Source organism: Trematomus bernacchii, unplaced genomic scaffold, assembly GCF_902827165.1.
Source record: "Trematomus bernacchii unplaced genomic scaffold, fTreBer1.1, whole genome shotgun sequence".
Classification (NCBI taxonomy): Eukaryota; Metazoa; Chordata; class Actinopteri; order Perciformes; family Nototheniidae; genus Trematomus; species Trematomus bernacchii.
The window spans coordinates 17,117,466-17,143,042 of NW_022987739.1; the positions used below are offsets into that span (position 1 = coordinate 17,117,466).

The 25,577-nt window shown below is 38.9% G+C and overlaps 3 protein-coding genes across 8 annotated transcripts in view; 2 read left to right on the plus strand and 1 right to left on the minus strand.

Annotated features, from left to right (window-relative positions):
• LOC117495918 (disks large homolog 1-like) overlaps positions 1-9,829 on the plus strand; it is a 113,968-nt gene extending 104,139 nt beyond the window's left edge. For 4 of the 5 annotated variants that reach the window (XM_034147515.1, XM_034147517.1, XM_034147518.1 and 1 more), the window contains 8 exons: positions 863-878; positions 1,948-1,989; positions 2,336-2,386; positions 2,574-2,675; positions 3,186-3,358; positions 3,452-3,561; positions 6,075-6,166; positions 6,545-9,829. In XM_034147515.1, the coding sequence (XP_034003406.1) occupies positions 863-878; positions 1,948-1,989; positions 2,336-2,386; positions 2,574-2,675; positions 3,186-3,358; positions 3,452-3,561; positions 6,075-6,166; positions 6,545-6,651 (693 nt within the window). In that variant the 3' untranslated portion in view covers positions 6,652-9,829. The remainder of the gene's footprint in view (positions 1-862; positions 879-1,947; positions 1,990-2,335; positions 2,387-2,573; positions 2,676-3,185; positions 3,359-3,451; positions 3,562-6,074; positions 6,167-6,544) is intronic. The other variant, XM_034147516.1, reaches the window with a different exon arrangement.
• Positions 9,830-12,662: 2,833 nt separating this feature from the next.
• meltf (melanotransferrin) lies at positions 12,663-23,444 on the plus strand. Its single transcript, XM_034147520.1, has 16 exons — positions 12,663-12,778; positions 13,250-13,404; positions 14,705-14,804; positions 15,580-15,765; positions 15,850-16,006; positions 16,887-16,954; positions 17,073-17,257; positions 17,577-17,742; positions 17,895-18,037; positions 18,651-18,747; positions 18,841-19,035; positions 19,541-19,694; positions 20,128-20,195; positions 20,282-20,466; positions 20,830-21,022; positions 21,536-23,444. Exons 1-16 carry the CDS (start codon positions 12,730-12,732, stop codon positions 21,601-21,603), a joined length of 2,169 nt encoding a protein of 722 aa, XP_034003411.1. The 5' UTR covers positions 12,663-12,729; the 3' UTR covers positions 21,604-23,444.
• A 741-nt stretch (positions 23,445-24,185) lies between these two features.
• Positions 24,186-25,509, minus strand: si:ch211-162e15.3 (protein NCBP2AS2). 2 transcript variants are annotated; one of them, XM_034147523.1, is made up of 2 exons: positions 25,378-25,509; positions 24,186-25,247 (listed from the first exon to the last, which is right to left on the minus strand). In XM_034147523.1, exon 2 carries the CDS (start codon positions 25,160-25,162, stop codon positions 24,857-24,859), a length of 306 nt encoding a protein of 101 aa, XP_034003414.1. In that variant the 5' UTR covers positions 25,163-25,247; positions 25,378-25,509; the 3' UTR covers positions 24,186-24,856. The 2 variants fall into 2 exon arrangements, with proteins under 2 accessions (XP_034003414.1, XP_034003415.1); XM_034147524.1 differs by having other exon boundaries at positions 25,374-25,429.
• Positions 25,510-25,577: the final 68 nt, after the last annotated feature.

The following is a 25,577-nucleotide window of genomic DNA, read 5'->3' on the forward strand; positions in this document are numbered from 1 at the left end:
AACAAATAGAAAAAGCTGAATAGAATAAAACAAATGGTAATAAGTGTGAAGTATTAATGAATCATAAGTGTATTTCACAACCAACAGATTAATGTAGCAAAGTATAAAGTAAAAGGTAACGTTTCTTAAGTAAAGAACATAAAACGTTATATTTACAGTGTCATTCCAAAAGCAGCTTCATTTATTCGGGTCACAATAAACCGACAGTTCATATTTCAGATTCTGCTATGATTCCATAAATACTTGTATTAGCACTCAATATTATGGGATTTTATAAAACAAATTGGTTAGTTAGAGAATGAGCTGTCTAAAAGTCTCTTGTGCCCGTGACTGCCGTACCACCTGTTTATATGAGAAGTGTAGCCCTGTTAACCAGCAATTAGAGACTAATTCAAGTTATTTTGAAATTCAGGCTTTGAAAGTTTCCAGGCTGAGTTTAATAAAGCGAGGCGATGACGAGACTTGAATCACACTTCACACGGCGTGAGGATGGGAGCTGACACACCAGTCTAACACAAGCTATTGATATCAGTGTGTTGTTAGCTCGCTCTCTGTTTTCTTCACACTGTGAATCAGCAAGTCTGCAATCAGCTACTCTGCACGGTGAAGAGCTGCTAATTAAAAAAAGATCACACACAGATAGACACACACACATGCGTGCTGTATCCCCTGGCTCCGTGCTTTGAGAAAGACTGCAAAGGATTCTTACTAAATGTGTGTGTGAACGTGTGTGTGTGTGTGTGTGTGGAATAAAGAACCCATGAGCTTTCAAAAAGGGCTATCTGCTGATAACAGTCAGATACTGTTATGATCATCTTCACTATCATGAATAATAACTCTCTCTCTCTCTGTCTCTCTGCAGGATCAGGATGATAAAGGTATGTATTCTCCCCCTCAGTGACACCTGCTGGTCAGTATATGTCACTTCAGATTCTTCACAAACCACACTGACACTACTGTAGCTTTATCTCATCCTCAATCCCTAGAGCTGACTGTAATATATTGTTTGTCCATAAGGCTACTGTCCAGTATGGGTGGGTTTAATAACTGAAATTCATAATTTTGCAATTTTTATTGACATACACATTGTATAGATCTAGTCCAGCCAGTAATAATGATTTAATGGTTTTTGCTAGAAAATATAGGGAAAATTGTTTAATAGTGAACAAAAGCAATTGATCAGTACAAAAACCACACTTCAAAAATAGTACATTTAAATTGTACTTTAGCAAATATATGTAAGTTTGGTCAGCAATATATCCTTAAAGCATTACTTTTACTCAAGGTAAACAAATTATCTTTTTGACAATGCTTCGTACTTTGTAAGGTCATATAGCTTTATTAAATGTTCCTTTGTGAAGTAGCTAGTTACTTCCAAAAATACAATATTTTTCTATGAAGTCTAGTGCAGTAGAGGAATTTTGCATAACATTAAAATACTCTAATAAAGTACAAATACCCCAGAATTGTACTTTAGTCAAGTCCGAACTAATCTACTTTCCACCAAATGTTTGTGATAATAACACTTTCAACAAAAAGCCATAACTTTATGGAAGTGCAGCACTAAATGACTGGAGTACCCATTACAAATCGCAAAAGTTGAATATTTCAACCCAAATGTTGGATATAGAGTAATCCTGTTGACTTTGCCATACCTTTATGAATGTTACAAAGTAGAACAAGAAAGGAAGTGGTTAACTGTTGTATCTGTTATGTTCAGGTGTAAACATACGTATAGGTTAATATCCTCTGGCCTCCTGCTCCCCTGAACACCATGAGTGAACAGACACTGAAGGATGAATATGGTGTGGCTGATGTTTTCTGTTATAAGAGAAAGGTTGTCATTGGTTGTTTGACATTTAAACAATGCAAGTCTGTGTGCGTTTGTCTGTATCTTTATGTTTGTATGTGTTTGTGTTGCTGACTCTGACTGTCTTGTCCTTCCAGAGCTGGTAACCTCTTGCACCAGCGATAGTGAGAGTAGTTCCTGTAAGTCTAGACCCTCCTCCACGGCTTTCTTTCTCTCTTTCTCTAAGTCTCTCTTCTCTTCTTCTTTGCTTTTTCTTGTTCAGTTTTTATTTGTGTGTGTTGTATTTCTCTGTGTGTGCTTCTGGTGTATACACGCACATGTGTATTTGTGTGCTGTGATTTGTTTGTTCTTATGTGCATAGTGTTTGTGTTTTTGTGAGCACAAGTTACCTCTGCTTCTCCAGTCTCCTTTGCCAGAGCTGTTGAAGAAGTTGAATCCAGAAGTAGAAAAGGGTCGGGGGTGTTTTCATGTTGATGATCCCTCCCACTTTGCCTCTTAACGTGTCCATCATTTCTTCCCAATCAGCCGGCCAGGAGGAGACCCTCCTCACATACCAGCCTGTCATGCAACTGGAAGGTCAGTGCTCAATTTCACATCACAGTAACTAATTTGTTTATTATTATTTGACTGTCTTGTGAAGTTTGGTTCCTAAAGGCATTCATTAGTTAAATTGTTTGTTTATCTTCACATGCTATTTTTTTAACAAACTTTCTTAGTGTCATTGTGTGCGTGTATCAACCTGGTTCTGTTTGTCTTATCCCAGTTACTTACACCCGACCAGTCATAGTGCTTGGACCAATGAAAGACCGGATCAACGATGACCTCATCTCCGAGTTCCCTGACAAGTTTGGCTCCTGCGTCCCACGTGAGTGTTCTAACTTTATGATGAATCCCAGCGATGAACTCTTTAATAAAACTGTAATTTAGCACTCAAGCAAAGATTTTATTTGTCTAACTTTTAAAAAAGCATGTTTATAATGCTGTAATATATGATGACATGTGACTTATAGGAATGCAGAAAGTGAGGTGAGTTCAGGTAAATGTGGTCATAAAGATAAAAGACACCATAAAACCATAGAGCAAATAGGGTGAACTGACAGGAAGTGAAGGGAAATGTACTTTCTGGTATACAGTATGCAGGACTGACAACAAAAGTCAGGACTATAGACTGGATTAAAAGAATGTACATAGTCACCGTTATGTCACCCATTGGTTTGTTGACTAGGGTTTTGAAGCCGACATTTTTTTTGTAACCAAAGTAACAACAAGAGCGAACAACAGAACCTAAATCTTCACCTATAGGCAAACTGAAATCAACATTATATTTGGTCTTAAATAATAGAGTTTTAATGTGTTTCAAATCTATGATTTACAGACACAACGCGGCCGCGGCGAGACTACGAGGTGGACGGCAGAGACTACCACTTCATGGCCTCCAGAGAGGTCATGGAGCAGGAGATCCAGGAACACAAGTTCATCGAGGCGGGACAGTACAACAACCACCTGTATGGGACCAGCATACAGTCGGTCAAAGAGGTCGCTGATAAGGTGAGTTAAAGAGAGAGTGTGATGATAAAAACAACACAGAAGAAACAGAGGAGTAACACATGATGTTATATCTTCCTGTATGTCACCTTGCAGGGTAAACACTGCATACTGGATGTATCAGGGAATGCGATAAAGCGTCTCCAGTTGGCAGGCCTTCATCCCATCGCTGTCTTCATCAGACCACGCAATGTCGACAACATCCTGTAAGAAACATCACATTTAGATTATTAATGACAGTCATGCAATCATACAGGACATTTGTTTTTGTTTATGCAATATGTGTCTCCAGCTACCTTTTAAATATACTGTAACTTAAAGGTCCCCTATTATACTGTTTTTCATCAATTTATTATAGGTCTCAGATATATACAGAACATGTCTCTGATTGGCTGAAATACCAAACAGATCATTGCAGCATCCCATAATCCCCTCAGTTTCAGCCCTGTTTCAAAAGTGCTGATTCTTGGTCTGTTACTTTAGATGAAAATAAGGAGCCACGCCCCTCTGAGAGATATTTGGTTAAAAAGAACACAATGGTGCTCTAGGAGGAGATTCAGATGATAAGGTGTGGGTGGGGGGAGGGGGGGGGGGTTACCTTGGTTGGTTATTGGCTAATAGAGTGGTGAAGTCCCTCCCCTTCCGGTGGACCTCCATGGGACCTTATTTCGGAAAAATAATGTATTGAAGTCAATGGAGAGAGAAAGATTATCTTTCGATCCCGTTTGAATTGTGCCACGAATTACACATATGATGTTTGTCAATTTAAAAGATAATTTTGCAAGTCAAAAAAAATAAAATTTGTCGTAAAACTGTGAAGTAACACATTTGTTTGTGTGAAACGCTCAATGAACTACATCTCTGGTCTCACAGAACAACACACGTCACCAAGATGGCCGTCACTACTGTCAACACAACGATTGACTACCCTCACTATCACCACACAACACAGTCTCACGGCATTTCGTGTTATAGTCACGAAATGAATCTATTGATTCGTGTTCACTAACACGATTTCGCAATTTTTTTCGTGTCACACAGAACGATTTTAAAAGCAATGTAAATAATAACAAATTAGAAGGAAAAAGACATTTAAAAAAATACAGATTTAAGTATTCTGACACAGAACGATTTTAGAAGCAATGTATTTATATTGGTAGTATGTTTCGTGCCTGCACCAAATAATAACAAATTAGAAGGAAAAAAAGATGACATAAAATACAGATTTCAGTATTCTGAGGCTCTGAGCCCCATTTCTTTTCCTCACTGACGGCAAAAAAACTCAGACATTATACAATTTAAAATAAAAGGGATAGGGTTAGGCTTAGGGTAAGATATTGAGTAAGAACATGTTTTTATGAACCACACAGCTTCTGGTCTTCCAAGACCCGACCGGACAAAAAGACGTGTTGCAGGCACGAAACATACTACCAATAGAAATACATTGCATTTAAAATCGTTCTGTGTGACACGAAAAAAATGTGAAAATCGTGTTGGTGAACACGAATCAATAGATTAAATTAATTTCGTGACTAATAACACGAAATGCCGTGAGACTGGGTTGCACCACAATGAAACACGTCCTGAAGAAAGTCATGCAAAGCTGCCTGCCTGCCTTCCTTTGATTCTCTCTGAACTGCCTGGTCGTTTTAATGTTTAATGTCAACCATTTGTGCAGATAGCATGAAGTAGAGAAGATCGCTAGCGTTAGCGTTAGCATTTCTCCCCCGGGCTTAAATTGTGTATTATAGAATGATCACACCGGTGACAGTACTATTCAAAGGGTTCACGAAATATGACTACTACTCTTACTGTTTAACATGTTGGGTTACTTCATGTTACTTCATGTTAAGGCTAATAAAAATGACACGGCTGTAATGCTAACTAACGTGCTAGCTACTAGCTAGCTTGATCCAGACACTCCTGGTCCTTTCATCAGACGGGAAGCGAAAGAATGAGCAAGACCCATTGCTGGTATGATAACAACCTGGTACTAAGCACACAGGCATCTTGTTAAAGTTATCTTATCTTAGCCAGCGCCATATAGATAGATTATATCTATATTGCGCTGATCTTAGGTATCTGAATGGTGGAGGAAAACAATTGTGACATCACTTACGCGACTCTGGGATTTGTAGTCTTTCTAGTTACGTATTTTTCATAGTCTTATATTTCAACAGTTTTACGACAAACTGTGACTTTTTTGACATGGAAATTATTTTTTAAGATTGACAAACATCATATGTGTAATTCATGGCACAATTCAAACGGGATCGAAAGATACGTTTTCTCTCCCCATTGACTTCAATGCATAATTTTTCCGAAATAAGGTCCCATTACCCGGAAGTAAGTGGGCGTGACTTCGCCACTCTATGGTTACACAACCCAAAAAACCATGACGACATCATAAAGTGGCCAAAATCTGATCAGCTCATTTTCAGACAGGTTTTTATATAAATGGATCAGGACAGAAAGAGAGGGGGTCTTTGTTCCTGAAACGTTCAGAATCTCTTTCCACAGAGGGGACACATGTTGATGTATAACAGACATGAAAAAGTAGAGTTTGCATAATAGGTGACCTTTAACTCCTGTTTGATCAGGATCACTACAGTGAGATGGTACAGTACCAGCCTATCATTTGACAGCAGTTGAATGAAATAATTAAACAATGTTTTATATTCTGTTCTTTAATATGGACACCTCATGTCTGTCTTTCCAGAGAGATGAACAAACGCTTCAATGAGGAGCAGGCGAGGAAGACCTTCGAAAGAGCCGTCAAACTGGAGCTGGAGTTCACAGAGTTCTTCACCGGTTAGTAGAAGAGTATTGATCTTCTCATCTCACTGTGGGCAGGAAAGAGAATAATTGTATTTCCCGAAATGTTGAAGCCTTTCTTTAGCGAAATCTGTGACATTATTGAGTAAACTGAGACACATTGCAGTCTAAATATAACAGTTTTGTGCACAGGAGATTCAGAAAGAGGTCTCGAGGTGAACGGTCGCTTTATGTAAATAACACACATAGGCCTACACACAATGAAATACACAGATGTGGACCTTTAAAGGTTACTCCTTATTTAATAAAAGCTTTTTATATATATTTCCTTTAAGCACACACAGTGGGTTACCATGGTAATATGTTTATGTAAAGGATCTTCTTGGATATTAATTTCTGTCTACCTGCCTGCAGGTATCGTCCATGGCTCGACTCTAGAGGAGGTGTATTCGCAGGTGAAGCAGATCATTGAGGAGCAGTCTGGTCCTTACATCTGGGTGCCCACCAAGGAGCGACTCTGAACAAACACACATCATCACACACATCACTATTTCCACACTTCCTACATCTCTCATTTTCTATTATCAGCCTGCTTCCTCTCTATCTATCTCTTGTACACACACATTAGTACACACACACACACACACACACACACACATTTACACAAGCACATAAAGTCGGACAGGGCTGGGACTATCTGGGACTGCTACTTCCTGAAGTGGGAGGGGCTAATGTCTGTCCAGCAGCCTATCGGTGGATCTTCCTACGGCTCAGTTCCTTAATGTTTAAGGAGGTGGTTTAAATCATGGCGACATGTACCATTATCTGATTTGATTTCATTATTGTTCTTCTTATTGTTGTTGTCGTTGTTGTTTTCATATTAACGAAGGGTAATGCATTCATGTATGGGTTTGTAATGATATTATTGTCACCAAGAGGCAGACTTTTGCACGCTGTAGCTTTAAGAGCATGTTTTTGGGACAAAATCTTGATCTCCTTCCCAACTGTCCGTTTCATGGCATTGCTCCTGTTAAGTCTTTTCTATCTTTCTCTCATATCCCATATCTTCCTCCTCCTCCTCTTCCTCCTCCTCCTCCTCTTCCTTCTTCCCCTGCAGACTACAGACTTTATACATGAGGTGATGATTTTATAATCTGCATCAGCATTTTGGTATCAAAGGCCCAAATGGAACTAAAGTACAATTGGAGACAAGAAAACAATATGTCCTTTAAGAAGCAGCATTTTGCAGTTAAATAATCATTAGAAAAGTAAATTAGATAGCTTTGTAATAAATAACATATTGAGGCTTGTGGTGTGTTTAGAGTTCATTTGGAGCCCTAAACCCACGTTTCTCAAATAAAAAGAAAGATTCCAAAAGGGAAATTAAAATATGCTCAAAACAGAGACTTTTATCCAGTTAATTGTTTTTGAATATGTTAACAATTCACTCAGTGATGTGAACAAAATGTATCATCATTTCTCCAGTGGAAATGTACAGTTCAATAATGTATGGACACATTAATGGTCTGAAATGAAAAAAAGTCTGCTGATGGTACACCAGAGAAAACAGACAACAAGGGTACATTAGTGCCACTTTGCAAGGTGCAGATATAAGAATATATGGCAAGTGATTGCAAACGGAATCAATGGCTGCTTTACTTGTGTTTTTTGCACCCAAATTTACACAAGAAGCAAAGGGAAGAAAAAGTCGTTTAGAATCCTATTTAATGCTCAAACCGAGTGACAAAGAATAGGCTAAAACTACGAGTCATTTATATCAATAGAAATTTGACAAATAGTTTACATTTGTAATGAAGTCATTTCACTTTTCGCAGTTTGATACAGTTCCTGAAAAACTTCACTGAAGTCTTCGTCTCGTAAGGGCTTTTCTGCCTCCCCCCCTCTCTTCCTCCTCTCTGACTCATTGCGTTCATCCCCTCTGCCCCTCCCCCCCTCTCTCTTTCTTCACATTCACACTGTGACATTAGTCGATCACTCCACCATCAATCAGTGTATCATCTTCTTCATCAACACGATCATCATAATCATCAGCATCAATGTTATAACTCTCCTTCTTACTGTAGTTGCACTAATGAGGGCTGGTTTCTTAAAAGCATCTTAACCCGTCCCAGTGTTTCTGGTGTGACACACTCACTCTCCTTTCAGTTTTCAGTGATTATATTGCTAGTTTGAAAGAGCAAAAAAAGGTCAGGGAACTCTTTATGGTCATTTGCTGTATGTCACGCTACTGTAGTTAAAGTTACTCGTCACCCACTCCTCTCGTAAACGCTACTGTCAAGGACCACCAATGAACTGCATAAGGTCTCTTTGAAACAGGTTTCTGTCATGCTGGATTTGTATGAGCCTTCAGTCCCAGTGTGCATGAATATCACCTGAAAATAACTGCATTTGTGACCTTTGTGCTCCCATAATACAGGTGGACAATCAAAGTGTTGCATTTTTACCTGTTATCCAGAAATAGGTTGTTTTATCAAAGGTGTTTTAATGGTCTCACACATAGTTTGCCCACTATGAAACAATTGTGAGAATGTGTTTTTATTTTTAATCCCTGTCTCCTGCTTTTTGGATCTACAATATGCAACTTTACAGTACTACCAAGTACCCTATCTGTACTAGCTGTGTCATTCATGTGACCCCTGCCTTGGACATCCTCATGCATCGTTATTCACATCTTGTAAAACATCTTGTGACACAACCCTCTGTTGGGTAACAGGTAAAAATGAATGGTTTGACTTTTCACGTAAAGCGACTATATCAATATTTTTCTAATAAGAATGTATCAAATGACACAATGTGAAAACGTATGACAAGGTTAACAGAAAAATCACCTGAATCTGCATCTCTCCACAGCTTAACGTGAGTTTCAGTTTCAAGTGTTAGCCAACTGGCCCACCACTTAGCCGATTCTCACTGCTCTCATAGTATTGTTTTATTCTGCAGCACACAGCTGTTCAACTTCTTAATGAATTATTTCTTAAAACAAGTTCACTGTCCACTACCTGCTCAGAATCCAACAACAGACTTACTCAGTTAGCATCGAGCTGCTAAACATAATGGAGCATGTAGCACCAAAGGAGCCAGATATTTAACCCAGGAGACGGTGGAGACCAAAATCAGAGCTAAAAGAGAGTGATGTCACATAGGGGCTCACCCGACATGACGACAAAATCTGTTATCAATTGAACATTTGGAATACCGAGATGCTTTAGGTAACACGGCCCCTGTATGGACCTTGTCAGCCGCCCACTACTCATCTCCACCCTCAACCCCCACAAGGCGATTCCTCCAAGCTGACTGGAGACCAGAGACGTGCAGAAAGACCGTTCTGTCATCAGAATAGCTTTAAGACCCAAATAATAAATTGTTTTGACCACATGTGTTTTGAGAGCTTTAATATTTCCTCACAGAATGTCCGGCTAAATATTATTTTTTTCATCGGTAATCCTCCATGACTTGGCCGTGGTGTTGTCAGTTGACAGAACTGGACTCTCTGTGTGACTCTGCTGTGTTTCAGCCGGGGGACCATGCCACTGTCTGTTAGAGTAAAGCACCGATGCAAAGTATCTATTACAGAGATGGAACTACTGTATATCTTACATATTATAATATTTATCCCTGCTCTAACTGCCTATTTTGGTACAAAAAAATAAAAGTCTTTATTGAGATTTACTGAAATCATTTGACCGAAGACGGGAGATTATTTTTCTTTCTGTGTTTTGGACTGTATGAATGTGAATAGAATAATAACTGTGAATATTTTGCATCCACTTCCACCTCTACTGCAGGTTTGTAATAGTTTTTCAAAGTTTCCAGATCTTGGCTTGAAAGGTGCAAAGAATCTGGTTCTTTCCTGATTTTAAAAATGCTGCTTTCTTTTTTTTAGTTTGAAGTTATTAGCAACTAAATAGTAGTTGAGAACATCTCCGTTGTGTGAATGAGGTATAAGTACTTTAGAGGGTGTGCAGGCTGAAGAGTTTGCAGTTGCTGACTGTGAGGCTTGATTGAAATGCACATAGCAGTGTTTGTATACTCACAATGACAATGCTAATATGTTAGAGTGTATCAGGTTAGATGTTGACCATAATGACTGTCATGTGTAGCATGCTAACATTTGCTAATTAGCACTGAACAAGATGTACAGCTGAGGCTGATGAGAATGTCATGAGTATTTGGTCATACATGTGGTTGACCTGGTGAAGGAGCTAGAGTAAAGTGGGAGTGTCACCAAGCAATGGATTAATTAATCGCTATGGGAACGTGAATGTCTCTCCCGAATTTCATTGCAGTCCATCAAATAGTTTGATATTTACATTCAGAGCAAAGTGGTGAACCAACCAAGCAACATCAATATTCTCTAGCAAACCTTGAATAAATGGATTAGGGAAATGATTGAGAAATTACATTATTAAGTGCAGACGTTGCCTATAATAAGCAAGTAATAGATTGGAGGGAAAGCAATACAAATAAATAAAGAGCAAGATTATGTAAGGAACCCATTTTAGGAGGAATATTCGAGTTGCCAGATTTAACTATGTTTTAATAGTTTAAAGGTCAAAATTCCCGTTTATTCTATATATGATGCTCTGAGGTCAATTCCTGATTACATTGATCCATAGTCATCTCTACAGATCCAACTTTCAGCTCCTGTCTCACCTCATTAAAATGTGCCAGGGCGAAAGTTCACAGTAACATTCTCCTGGAGTAGATCCAGATACCGGGTCACAAAGCCATAATGTGGTTATCATAGGGTACAGTTCCTGCAGTAAACTGAAGGGGCAATGAGGTATAAATCATAGATAACTCAAAGTTGGCACCAAATCAACCTCGGGATGTGAAGAGAACAAAACAAGTGTTGCACAAATAATTGTAAAAATTGTATAAACTTTATAGGTACAGTTTTATTGTGAAACCGTGGACAGCAAGAACTGCCGTTTCAAATTTTGGTGCAAAGAAAATGTATTATTTGTATGTAAACTGCACAGCTTGAATCAGCTCATACGTTTGTTTTTTTAAAGATTGTATTTTGGCAGCAGCTTGTCAGGGCAGCTGATGTTAGGTGCTGAAAGCTGTGAGGGTAAAATATCTTCGTCCTGACACGTGACTTGTCAACTCCATGTCACTCTTGCTTTGTCACGTTGTGTCTTGTGAGTGTTGGAGCAGCATGACCAGACTACTCAAATAGCTAGTGAGAGTTTTCAATGTCAAATTCACTGCCTTACAATAAGGCAAGGCAAGTTTATTTATACAGCACCTTTCAACACAAGGCACATTAAGAGCATTACAATATAGTTCAGCAGAAACATACTATAAAATGGCCTTTACAAACTTTCATTAAAAAGCAAAGACAATCAAGTAAACATAAAACAAGACAACATATGAGAATTATTAAGAGCATTTAGAAATAATTTGCTCCCACACATTCATGCGGCTTGCCATTCTTGGACCCTGTCTGTAATACTTTTTATTAATAACAATTGGAGCAGTCTTTTGCTCTTCAACTTATGTTTGAAATGCATTATACCTTAATTTATTTCGTAGGTTTAAGAACAAGAAATATATTGCTGACTTCATTCCTTGCAGATCATTTCTAAATGTTTTCTCTCAGCCATGTGCTGTTGGCCCAGAGTATGAACATGGAGGAACATTCAGAGCAATTACAGATTTTTATGATTAGAAAGCTTTTCTGTTTTTGACCAGATGTCTGCAGAAATCTTTTTTTATTGTAATCATGTGTCCTCATATCCTGCAGCTTCCATTTGGCAGATGCTTCATAGATAACAGTAAGAGGCAGACCCAGTTAGAGCCGAGTATGATAACATTATCTAATCAAACGAAATAAAAGTCAGCTGTCCAATGCCCCGATATCTGTTCTGTTTCTAATAACACTCACTCTTTTTCTTTTAACCGTGACTCATACAACATAATTTAATATGAAGCACCTACTAATATACCACCCACCCAAAAACCAGAGAATCAGCAGTACCTCACTTTACTTGACTTATTTTTGCCTTATTTTAACCAGGATAAAAACAAATGTATTTGTATTACAACATATCAATAAGGCTTAGTTTAAAGTATCTGCTATCTGACCTCATATTCTGTATAGGAGAAACTTTTAAAGGTCAGACAAGGTAAACAGGCTCCTTGTGCTGTTCCTCTCAGAGTAGAGAGTCAGTGACTCACTGTGTTGGCCTGAATCACTTCTTTCCTTTTCCCCATCAGTGGAAAAGCACCACACAGAAAAGCAGAGGAGGGTCCGCTGGCTTTAAAAGACCTCTCTGTGCGGACTCTGGCCTGCAGCCAGGCAGCAGACACGTGTCAGGCCAGGTAAACCAGGGAGGCGTTTCATAAACTCTACACTGAACTTCAAACACTCGAGAGTTGTTAGACTCCTGAATTACATGTTGTAGAAGTTGTAAATCATTAAATATACAGCCTCTTTTGAGCTTTGTGCGAGGACTTTAAGCTGAGTCTTGGAGATTTAAGCTGGACTTTGACTCAAGAGTCATCATATATAGTAGAGGAGAGGGGAAAGGGGGTTATTTTACCTAAGAGGGAGAGGAAGAGAGAACGACGACATGGCCATGTGGAGGACAGCGGCAGCTCTTCTGCTAATTCTACAAACTGGTAAGAAATGATTTGTTTCTGTGAGAGGTTGACAAAGGTATTCAACAGCACTGATTGGGTTGCCCTAGAGGTGGAGATACAAATATAACTATACAGAATTTTTCTATATAATAGTATTTTTGTTTTAATGAAAGATTATCAAGATTATCATCTATATTACATGTTAAACATATTTTCCAGTTGACCTCAACTTATTGTTAATGTACATGGCCATAAGGTGACAAAAAGTGTATACTTTGGATAATTTTAGAGGTCTGAAATTTGAATTTGAAATGAATAGAAACATTAGAAAAAAAATATTTTAAACATATTTTTTTTGTATTCCTCCAATTTGTATTGTAACCGTTTGAAATCAAGTACATTGAAAACGGTAGAATATGTTCACAGCAGTAGGATAGTTATAGAGATGACAGGATGTTTTCATGACTCATTTAGTGGGAAAGTTTAATGATGTCTGTGTTTCTCTCTCAGTGTTTGGCCAGAGCAGCATCAGATGGTGCACCATCTCAGATGCAGAGCAAAGAAAATGTTCGGCCATGTCGGAGGCCTTCGCCAAAGCCTCGATCCGTCCATCCCTGAGATGTGTCTACGGAGTGACCATCGAAGGCTGCGTTCAGAAACTACAGGTCGGAATAATAGGGCTAGAGGAATTTAAGCAATTTTGAAAAATGGTAGTTGTTCCTTAATTTTTTATTTTATTTAGCCTTCATTTATACAGGTGTAAAATCTCATTGAGACACAAGGTCTCATTTCCAAGAGAGACCTGTCAGTGGTAACACTACCACACAAAGTTACAGACAGACAGGACACTAAACACAGAGGCAACACTAAAATACAACATCGTAAAAAAAGTAGTCATTGAAATCCATATACAGTAGTCAGATATAGCAGGTGCAAACACCCACAGATGATTTCTCCAGCTTTTTTTAAAATTAGTTTAAAATCCGTGATGGGTATCAAACTGGTCAGCTTAAGTTCCTGCTGAAGTGTGTTCCAGGTCGAGGGGGCAGAGTATGATATGGCTTTTTTCCCAAGCACCGTGCGTACTGAGGGGACGGACAGAGTGATGTAATTTTGAGATCGTAGGCTATAGCTGTAGGCTACTGTTTGTGTGATATGTAAGTGGATATGTAGAGGGGCAGCAGTCCAAGCATAGCGGTATAGATGAGTTTGTACCAGTGCAGTGATCTGCGCATTGATAATGATGTCCAGTTGACTAAAGAGTACAGCGTGCAATGGTGTGTGAGGGGTTTACAGTTGGTTATGAACCTCAGAGCCCCATGGTAGACAGCTTTCAGCAGATGAAGGGAGTGAGCTGAGGCGTTCATGTACACAACATCCCCGTAGTCCAAGAGCGGCAAAAATGTGGCAGCTACAAGCCGTTGCCTCGCACTTGTGGAGAAGCAGGCCTTATTTCTTAATAGGCAAATCATAAAATAATTTGCAGTGTAAAATACCTTATTATTTAGTAACCTATTAATCTGTATCAGTCAGGACACCAGAAGACTTGTTAAAAGATTATTAAATATTTTGAGTGGTAGAACACACTATCAGGCATAAGATAACAAGGCTGGAACTACTTTTACAGTTGCAATACACTTTTTTATATCTGATATCAGGCAGCACACTGGGTCCTTTAGGGCAACCACAGGAAATACATGATATGCTGAAAATGCATTTTAGCATTCATCTTGAAAGTGTAATCTTAAAGTGTAGATTTAGCTAGACTTTCCTATTCTTATTGTAAAAAAATCCAGTGTCTCTGTTCCAAAACATTTAGATGTTTTAAACCATACCATAAATAGTTATTGTTTCTTTGTACAATGTTCTACAAGTGTATCAGCTGTCCCTGTCAATCTATAATATTGGGGAAATGTCCTGATATTTATAACACTATTCATCTTTTTGCTTTCTCTGTTACTGCAGAAAAAAGAAGCAGATGCCGTGTCCATGTTCAGCCCTGACATCTACAAATTGGGGAAAACCAACTCCTTTAAGATTGCTGCCGGTGAATCAAAAATGGATGGTTAGAATGTTTCTTTCATCTGAAAAGCAACTCAAACACAGTTAGATGGTTGAAGACAGAGATAGCGATTCAGAGAGAAATACAAGTGTGAAACATGATTTTACGAGAGATAAATCTCTGGTCCTGTGTGATAAGCAACTTAAAAAACATGTTAGCCAATTCAGTATGTTGTTTTAGTAAGTAATGTTAAAAAGAATAGTTTAATATTTTGGGAAATATTCCGGTTTTTGTATTGCTTAAAGATGAGAAGATGAGCCACGTGAAGTCGAGCAGGGTGGCCATATAGCTTAGCCTGAAGACTGGAAACAACAGCTAGTAGCTCCGTCCAAATGGAAAACAATACACCTTTTAGAACTGCTAAAAATCACATAATAACACTGTATAATTTGTTTAACATGTACAACTAGAACTGTTGGTGTAATGAGAAGTTGTTGGACTATCTATTGGACAGAGCCAGGCTAGCTGTTCCCTGTTTCCAGTTTTTGAGCTAAGCTAAGCAACTAGCTGTAGATTTGTGTTTTTTATACAAACATAAAAGTGTCTTTATGAGTATTTATAGCAAGAAAGCAACAAATGTATTGACAAAAATGTGTATTTATTATGGTTAACCTGTAGCAACTTAATGCAGGCTAAGTTATCACACGTGTTACATGTGTGTGAGTGGTAGTCAGCACTGATCTCCTACATTATATCAAAGTAGAAATGTCATGTAATACATTGCAAGTACTCAGTTATTGTGAAGTGTGTTTTTATACCTGCTCTGTTGTTGCCTCAGGTACCGGTGCTAACTACTATGCAGTTGCCGTGGTGAAGAAAGCTAATTCTGGCATCAGCATAAACAACCTGGCAGGAAAAAGGAGTTGCCACACAGGAAAAGGCCGAACAGCCGGCTGGAATATGCCTTTAGGATACCTCATAGACCAGGGCTACATGTCTGTAGTGGGCTGCAACATCCCACAGGGTAGGAAATACACTTCACATAAATAATTGTGCATATGTGTACATACAGGAAGCTGGAGAGACTTTTGTGTGTTTGTGTCATCAGGTGTGGCACATTTCTTCAATGCCAGCTGTATCCCCGGCGCAAACCAGAAAGGTGATCCAGCGTCTCTGTGTCAGCTGTGCATAGGAAATGGTGAAGGACAGAACAAATGTGACATGAGCGACAAAGAGTTATACTTCAGCTACGCGGGAGCCTTTAGGTAACACACAGAAGTTACTGTTCTGCAGAACTGGGTATTCACATATTTGTAAATTACTTCCAGGACCTAGAGACATTCCATCTTTAATAACATTTTACAAACAGTAGCACATTGAACATATCGAAATATAAATAAAAAAGCTATGTTGTCGATAAACAAACAAAAAATATTTTTCGGGCTTTCCTTTAGAAAAATGAAGCGCATTTGCTAGGAAAATGTTAAGTTTTGGTTGCAAAAAAAAAGGTATTGTAGCACAATCTTAATGGACATGTTTTTAAAATGTCTGTAAAACAATTCACTTAACTGAGCAATTTGAAATAAATCCTAATGTCCAACACAGTCTCACGGCATTTCGTGTTATAGTCACGAAATTAATCTATTGATTCGTGTTCACCAACATGACTTTGCCATTTTTTTCGTGTCACACAGAACGATTTTAAAAGCAATGTAAATAATAACAAATTAGAAGGAAAAAGACATTTAAAAAAATACAGATTTAAGTATTCTGACACAGAACGATTTTAGAAGCAATGTATTTATATTGGTAGTATGTTTCGTGCCTGCACCAAATAATAACAAATTAGAAGGAAAAAAAGATGACATAAAATACAGATTTCAGTATTCTGAGGCTCTGAGCCCCATTTCTTTTCCTCACTGACGGCAAAAAAACTCAGACATTATACAAGTGACACTGCTAGCATGGCTACCAACACATGCAAGGCCATAGCACAGTGGTTGGTATCCTCCTCTTCGAGACAGAAAGCAAAGGATAGGAATTTGAGTCAAGAAACACTAACACTTTCAAAGCAACTGGTGTGACATTCTCCAAGTAGCATGGACCTTTAATTCTCAATTCCTCCTTTGTGTTTCATCTCTGTAGGTGTCTGACTGAGGATGCAGGAGAGGTGGCCTTCATCAAACACACCACTGTTGCTGAAAACACTGATGGTAACCTCTTAGTTAGCTGTACAATCAGAGATGACCACATCAATTGTTACATTTTCAGCCACTTTGTTGTTAGCTTATTAGCATGTCTGTTAGCTAACCAGTTATTATTTTTCACCAGATAAAACTCCTCCCTGGGGAAACAAACTGAACTCAGCGGATTATGAGCTGTTGTGTCGTGATGGCTCCAGAGCTCCTGTCTCTCAATGGAAAACATGCCACCTGGTCCGCGTCCCATTTCGTGGAATTGTTGTTGGCATGGACGTCACTCCCTCTGTGGTGTTCAACATGCTGACGGAGGGACTGGTACGTCTAAACATCCACAAATAACAGGAAGTATCTTAAAGTTACAATCTTGAAGATCTTGTTTGGTTCTCTATGCCGGTAATTTCGATTGATATCACTTTTAGGAGCACTTTTTGAGAATGTTCCAACAGTTTGTAATCTCATCATTGGGCAAAAGGTTCAGTCACCATTGTGTTACCTCTTACGAAAATATATAGTGACTTAAGAGAAGAAAATCTTCAAGATTCTAACATTGAGACACATTGAAGGAGTCGGACTAGCATTCATTAATGTGAGATTCTGTGCGTGAGATGAATTGAGTGTTGCTTGTCATCTGCAGGAAAAGTCAGAGTTCGGCATGTTTTCATCTATGGATTACGGAGGAGGAACTGTTCTCTTCTCTGAGTCATCCACCATGTTTCAGAGGACCGAGTCAAATGACCCTGAGAAGTGGATGGGTCGCTACTATCATAATGCTCTGACAGCCATGGACTGTAAAGCTGAAGGTCAAACAAAAATGGCACTAGTTGATTTCTATGAAGTTTCTTTGTGAAATGTATGAGTACATTTACCCGTTCTAGCTAACTGGGAAACCTACCTATCAATTCATATTTCTTTCTTCCTTTACAACCCACCTGTCTATCTTCAAATATCCCAGGTGTCCTGCGTTGGTGTGTGTTGTCCAGTGGTGAGCAGCAGAAATGTGCTGACATGAGCGTGGCCTTCCATAACAAAGGTCTGACTCCAGAAATCAAATGTGTCTACGGGGACTCTGTGACTGACTGCATGAAGAGAATCAAGGTAACAGATGATTTCAGCTGGCGGTTGCTGAAGAACAACTACAGTGATTTCCTTTAATTCAAATTAAAACACAGTATCTGTGCTTTACGGTGGAAAAACTCTAAAACTATACCTTAAATACACCAAAAGTTTGAACTGGAGTCATTATGTAAGGACATGAGAGAAAGACGCATTTGCCTCTGCAGACCTGTACACTGACAACCGATGATAACCACAATGTGTTGATTAAGGAAAAGTCTATGGATCTTTAAAGTCAGTATTATTCATCCTCTAGGGACCAATATGGAAGACCTACAGATGGATATTACCATCCATATAGCCTTGACGCAAGCATTTTTCTTTGTTCAGATGTATTAAACTAACCCTGTGCCCAAGACTTGTTTAGAAGGACTTGGACTTGAATTGAGACCTGTAGGTCTATACTTTGAGGCTTGACTTGAGACTTGTACTTTCAAAATGTACAAATTCGTCCCACCATTGCCACAAACATTTAAGCTTTAACATTGACGTAGTAAAATGTCTTCTAAGCTATCAGCCGATACCTTTACCAACACATCTGTGATAAGCTGTTCTGGCATCTCAATCTCTGCCCTTCCTTTCGATAATTGTGTAGAACAACGAGGCTGATGCCGTCACCTTGGATGGAGGTTACATCTACACAGCAGGCAAAGCGTACGGATTGGTCCCTGCTACCGGCGAGAGCTACACAGGTAAGATTTCAAACACATAAACTCACACAAGCAAAGTCACACTTTCTTGTTACAAAGGCAGGAGATAGAGGTTGTTGTTTCTGTTGTCTCCAGAGAGCCGAGATGGTTCCATGTACTATGCAGTCGCAGTGGTGAAAAAGAGTAGCTTTGACATCCGTAACCTTGACGACCTGCGTGGCCGTCGCTCCTGTCACACCGGATATGGTCGCACGGCTGGCTGGAACGTTCCCGTAGCAACGCTGATGGAGAGAGGCCTGATAGCACCTAAGCATTGTCAGATACCCCAAGGTCAGTGGGATGTTGGTGTGTGAATCTGTGTCTGTGTGTCTACACACAGACACACAGTGGTGTGAGATAGAATAGTCAGAACTCAGAAAAAATAGCATTCATGCAAACATGCAGGTCGTTTTTCTGGGAAAGAATGCCTCACGCCTCACTTCCACCAAAGTTTGTGCGGATTCGACTCAAATGTAATGGACTTGGTGTTATATTGTTAATGCCTGGTATTTAAACCCTCACACTGCCAACTTTGCATTTGTCTTGACATGTTTGATGATATGCTCAAAGATCCACACCACGCCCAATCAAGATTACATCATAAAGGAAAGCTACTGAAAGCCACATTATAAATTATAAAACTATTGTATCAGGCTGAATGTTCCTCATTTCTGCAAGTAAAACAAACGTCATGTAAAGAATGGACAGTTCGTTATAAAACCCATTTGTTTTGAAAGCCTTACTTTTTCTTCCATTCTTTGACTTTCAATTTGTTTATGTTTCCCATGACGCCTAGCCGTGGGAGGGTTCTTTGAGAAAAGCTGCGTACCAGGTGCAAACCAGCCCGGTTTACCCAGCAACCTGTGTGGTCTGTGTGTGGGCACCGAATCAGGACAGAACAAGTGTGAGAAGGGAAAAGACCTGTATGATGGATACGACGGTGCCTTCAGGTAACACCCCAAACCCCTGCACTGCATCAAAGTTACATTTTTCACTCCAATTTGTCCCTGTATCCCCAACAATATAATACATGTTAATGAACATGGGTGCATATAGACCGTTGGAAACCTATTTCTGACAGAATGACTGCGCTACAGCTGCTTAATTCATCCAAAATGACCCTATTAGTACTTTAATCCTTAGGTTTAACCCACCGGCACATCATTTTAAGGTCTGTGATTGGATGTTCCTTGCTGAAAAGCATGGAGTTAAAATTAACTTCACCCTCATCTTTTGTACGGATGATTGAACTCAATGTTATGGGACTTTGGGGAAAAGTGCACCAGTAAAAACTTCTCTAATTAGCAACTGTATTGCCTCCAATATCAAATGTTATTGAACGTTGCACCCATACTGCATGTGTCTGTCTATCTGTCCTTTCAGGTGTCTTGCAAAAGGAGATGGAGATGTGGCTTTTATCAAACATTCTACTGTCTTTCAAAATACTGATGGTAAGACAACAAACTTCAAGAAATAAAATGTTCTTATAAGAGTCTCGTAATTTTAAGGGACATCATTTTTCTTTGTGTTTGTTCAGGTAATGGTGAAACGTGGGCAGTGGATCTCCTGTCTAAAGACTTCCAGCTGCTGTGCTCTCAGGACACTAAAGCTGAGGTAACACAGTACAGACACTGCCACCTGGCCAGAGTCCCCTCCCACGCTGTAATGGTACGGCCCGACACCAACATCCACGCCATCTATGGACTACTTGACCGCGCACAGGTAAAAGTATTAATATGTCTCTAGCTTATACAGCGTACGGTCTGTAACACTGTACCGATTGATTCAGAGGGTGTAAGCCAACCAAGTAAAGAGATCTGAAACAATAATTATATAAATTATTCTCCACTGTAAAGGACTCACAGATTTCTGAGACCAAATGTAGGTGTTCGTACATGAGATTTGATGTTTTGATGATTTTTGGTGGTGCATCAAATATGCTCTGACGTCTGAGAATTATTATTTGGGCGCCAGAAAGCATGTTGTTGGACAATATAATCCAACAGAAACAGCTAACAGGAATTTAGGAAGAAAATGGTGTCTGTGATGTTTATTAAGTTCCTTTTTATTTCTGTTTCCCTATAGACATATTTTGGCAGTGATACAGGTACTGAGTTCAAGATGTTTGACTCGAAGGAGTACAAGGGCACAGACCTCATCTTCAAAGACTCCACTGTTATCCTTGTCGGTGTTGGTGACAGGAAGACCTACCAGGAGTGGCTGGGCCAGGGCTACATGGACTCGCTGGTTGACCTGGAGTGTAACTCATCCAGTGCAGGTAAAAACAAACAAAATAGCTAAAGTCACTCCACACTATCCAATGTAAATCAGAGGGATTTTTCTTTTTCTTTTCATGTTTATTTGTGTGGGTATAACCAAAGCAACTGAAATGTTGTAAATTGAAAAAAGGGTGAAGGGTGAAGAAAGCAAATGTTTTCTCCGACAAAGTCTAGATATCACTTTAAATCGTTAAACAGGTCTGCCAAGTAGATCAACAATGTCTAGTATTCGGTAGTTCTATATTTTAGCAAAGGCTAATTCATTTTTTAAAGTCAACTATGTGGACAGGACAGATAGTTACAATTGTGTCACTATGTATGATAATAAAAAAAAGGATGAGCAAATTAGCAGCCTCTTGTAATTACCGGTATAACTGAAGAGTGGAGTGCAATTAGGATATAGATCATTCAGCCATAAAATAAATACACAGATAGGGGAGCTTTCTAATGATTTCCATTGTTTTCTTACCTACAACATATTTAATATCTCTTTTTTTTGTTTGTACTTACAGTGAAGTCCTCTGTATTGCTGCTGCTGATGGCTTTGTTCAGCTTCATGCTGACCGACCTCTGGATGTAATGTGTTGCAGGCGTCCAGCAACGTCTCCAACTCACTTTCATTACTTTTTTCTCTATTTCTAATCTATTACCACTTTACATTCCTTTTTCCCTTCCCATGACTTCCCCTTCTCCATGCCTGATTATTTTGTCCATTTTCTCTCAAGTTTCTAAGAGAAATTAAGTGAAATTATCAGTTCGTAACTTTCTACTATTTTTTTATCTTACAAATTGCATAATTTCTTACTAATAGTTTTTTTTTTTTATATATGAGAGAGTCATGTTGGAGCTGCCTTTGGATTTAAATGGTGCTGGTGTCGGATGGAAGCACATTGCCTCGTGGTATTGTGGCAGATAAGAGAGTTTAGTTGCCAAAGACTTTCAGCCTGTGTGAATCAGACATGATGAGAGAATGTGCTGCTGCCACTTTGTTTACTGAAGGTGGGCTGCCATATCAGTGTGTATGCGGCCACCTGTTACATTTCCTTAGTGGCTGGCTCATTCCCGTCTCTCTGAAGCTAATTTTACAAAGAACCGACAATCTGATGATGAACTTTTACATGAGTCCTTAATAACATTGGGATCAATTTATGATATCATATAATTGATATTACTTACTTACTTTTAAATATGAGTAACAAAATGCTCTATGAGTTTGGAGCTAGAGCCAGGAGTTGATTAGCTTAGCTTCGCCTACCTTTAGCTTAGCTTTTCGCCATATTGAACCTTCAAAACTACATTTTTAAAAGGCTTTATGTAAGTATAGAAGTCATATTGCTGTTCCGTTCTGCTGCCACTTGCTGTGTGAGTACTACTAACTAACACAGCCTTTCTTTAGTTTAGGCTGTGTCGCTAATATAAGCTAATGCCATATCAGTGAATATGCACTAGTGTTGCCTCCACACAGAGCTGTGCTGGGGATAGTGTGATGATGAGTGGCTGAGTGTTCATCCATAGGCTGTCTGCTTCATGTATTCTCCTCAAACACCTCAAATCAAGTTGAATATATTAATCTGGTTTATATCTTATTATTTTGATCACAAATGGAAACTGCTTTAGCAGCAGATAGTCAGCATACACTTGCAGCCATTTCTCACACCTTGTAAGCATTCCATTTCATACATTTGGAAACACATGGAGTAGGCTCCATCAGATTTGGGGAGAACATAAAGAAAACATCCTGTGGTTTGTGCTGAGAGTGAATGGATTGTGTTTGTTTGGATGCTTTGAGTCAAAGAGGAGTTTGTGTTAATTAGGAGGAGACAACACGGTTTAATAATATGTTAATGTGACTTCAACTTTCATAGTTAAAAAGGGTTTGACTTGCATTTGTGTTTGACTTGGAAACATACATTGATCCCGTTTTGGTTTAAAACGGGTTGTGGCTTGATATATTTAGTAATGCAATGTTTGTGTCCAATTAATATAATAGCTAAAAGGAAATAAATGTTTATGATAGACCTTTCTGAGTAAAATAAAATCTGCTCTCATGTACTCTAACCCAAACAACTCACTCCAGACATGTGTTAACTCAAACTAACTTGCTCAAGTCATATCTACTGTACTTCATGCTGCTTGATGCTGTTTCCTGTTTTAAAATGATGATTAGATGTGTATTTTCCTATGTTAAGAGATTTATTTTTATATGATGTTCAGATGCCATATCAGTGTATATGTGCTGACTCATGCTGTCAGAAACTAATGCATTCTCTTCCTCCTGATAGAGATTTATTTCTATGTGAAATGATGTAACATGCGACTAATATTTAGTTGCCAGACCAGTGAGTCTGCACAAGTATTGCTACATAAAACTGCCTAAATGAGCTGTTTTCTGTGCTTCAAATAAAATAAAATAATTTTAAACGCATGTAGTTTGGCCATTCTCTGAGTGTCTGTGTGTCATATTGACAAAGCCAAGCCCCAACAAACATTTATTCCCATTTGAAAAAGGACTGGTAAATTTGCAGCAGTAACATTTTTTGTTTTTGTTTTAAAGTTTAAGTGTAGAACTAACAGTTATTTTCATAATCAATTGATCTGCCCACTATTTCTTTGATTAATCCACAAAAGTGGAATTACATAGGACCCATGGTGACATGTCTCACTGATATAAAAATGGTCTATACTGACAAGAAACACATTCTAGCATTTGTGCTGAAATCATCAAATGTGTCCTTGAAAAATTACTTCAAACAATTAATGAATCAACAAAAACCAATGCTGAAAAGCATTTAGATACGTATTGAATAATTATTCTAGCTCTTTGTGAAAGTATCTACAGTATTTTGGTCAACGTTTTGTCAAGGCAAAGGGAAATCGGAGCAAGGAAGCATAATTACATACATTACCACAGCAGTAGGAGCAATACAATCTCATTTTATCTCTTACTCTTTGCAGCATATCTCTGTGATGGATGCAGATGAACTATGAGTTACAACTTGGAGGCAGTGGACTGTGAACTCCTGACTCTGCAAACCTGACACAACCTTTCTTAAAGTCATTGACCTCAGTGGTTACATTTGCATAGGTACACAAACATGTATCTCCCTGTGATCTAATTAAAACATTTATACAGATGAAACAGTAATTTCCTAGCAGTCATAGTGCTGTCATACATTATAATCTTTATTTTTAAAATCGGACCAACAAGGTGAATAATGTCTACATATCCTCATCACATCTTTCTCTATATGTACATTTTGACCCACCAAATGATTTACCAAGACAACTTTATGTACATTACTTTAAAAGCATTTTGAGTAGATATATGTCATAGTGCACATTGGTGACGGGAAAAGGTAACGGGTAATGATGGTTTGGTATTTCACATTAATCTGACAAGACCTAGATAAAAGGCTGTTCAACAGGGTCTAATGAAATTACTATGAATTGTCAGCATTTCCACAATATTTCCAAACCTATAATGGGTCCTACTTTTCCACAGTTGTTTGTAAAGATAAAATAGACACTTTCCATCCCTGCATTCTCAGAAATGCAAATACAGTGAATTCATTCTGTTAAACCACAGTTCATCATATATTATCTGGCCTTAGATATTCAAAATCACTCCCTGATTGTAAACTGGATCAGTGTCTAATATGTTGCAGTTTACCACCACACGGTTATAGTGTATGGATGAGGCAGATTGTTTATACATGACTTCCCATCTGTCCTCCTCCAGTCATTGTTGATTCACCATGGTTTCAGCTTATCAATAACCGCCCACTAAAGTGTATTCACAGTCTCTTTGACATCCTATATCCAGCCTGTCGTGTTTACTTCTTGATCTGTCTGGAGCCGTCCTTCCATCCCTGCTTCACCTCATTCACAAAGGTGTCACTGACTTTCTTCAGGATGCTGCCCATCTGCCCCAGGTCCCCGGGGACTTGGCCGGCCTCATGCCTCACCTGTCGCATCGTCTGAGACTGCATGACCCGCTGAGAGGCGTCTTTACCGGCTATCTGAGCCTTGGTGATGGCGTTGGCTGTGATCTGTGCCGCCCTGCGAATCGGACGAGACTCTGCCAACTTCTCAACAACACGGTGGTTGTTGAGGAGGTTGAATAAGAACCGGAGGAGCATTGTGTCGAGAGGTTTCCCGAATACTTTTGACACTTTAGCTTAGACAGCTAACTTAGCGCTCCCGTCGCTTTCGTGTATTTCTGCCCTGTAATGACAACAACAACAACGTGTAGCGTTAGTAAACTGGAGATAATGATATCCGACGGTAGATTATACATTAATGTGTGCTGCGGTTGTGGCGTAAATAAGTATACATAAAACAGTTACTGACTTACTTCAGCTGGTTCAGGTGACCACTAGTAGGTCGCCAAAGCAATGATATAACAGACTGTAGTAGAGTGAGGCTGAAGTTGGTTTCACGTTCTATTCATTTAAATTTCAACCGCACGTATACTTATCCACAACTGCGTCTCTACCAATATGAAGCTAACTTCAATTTATGGGAAATTGTTTTCCGGATGTTTTAGGTGGTAAC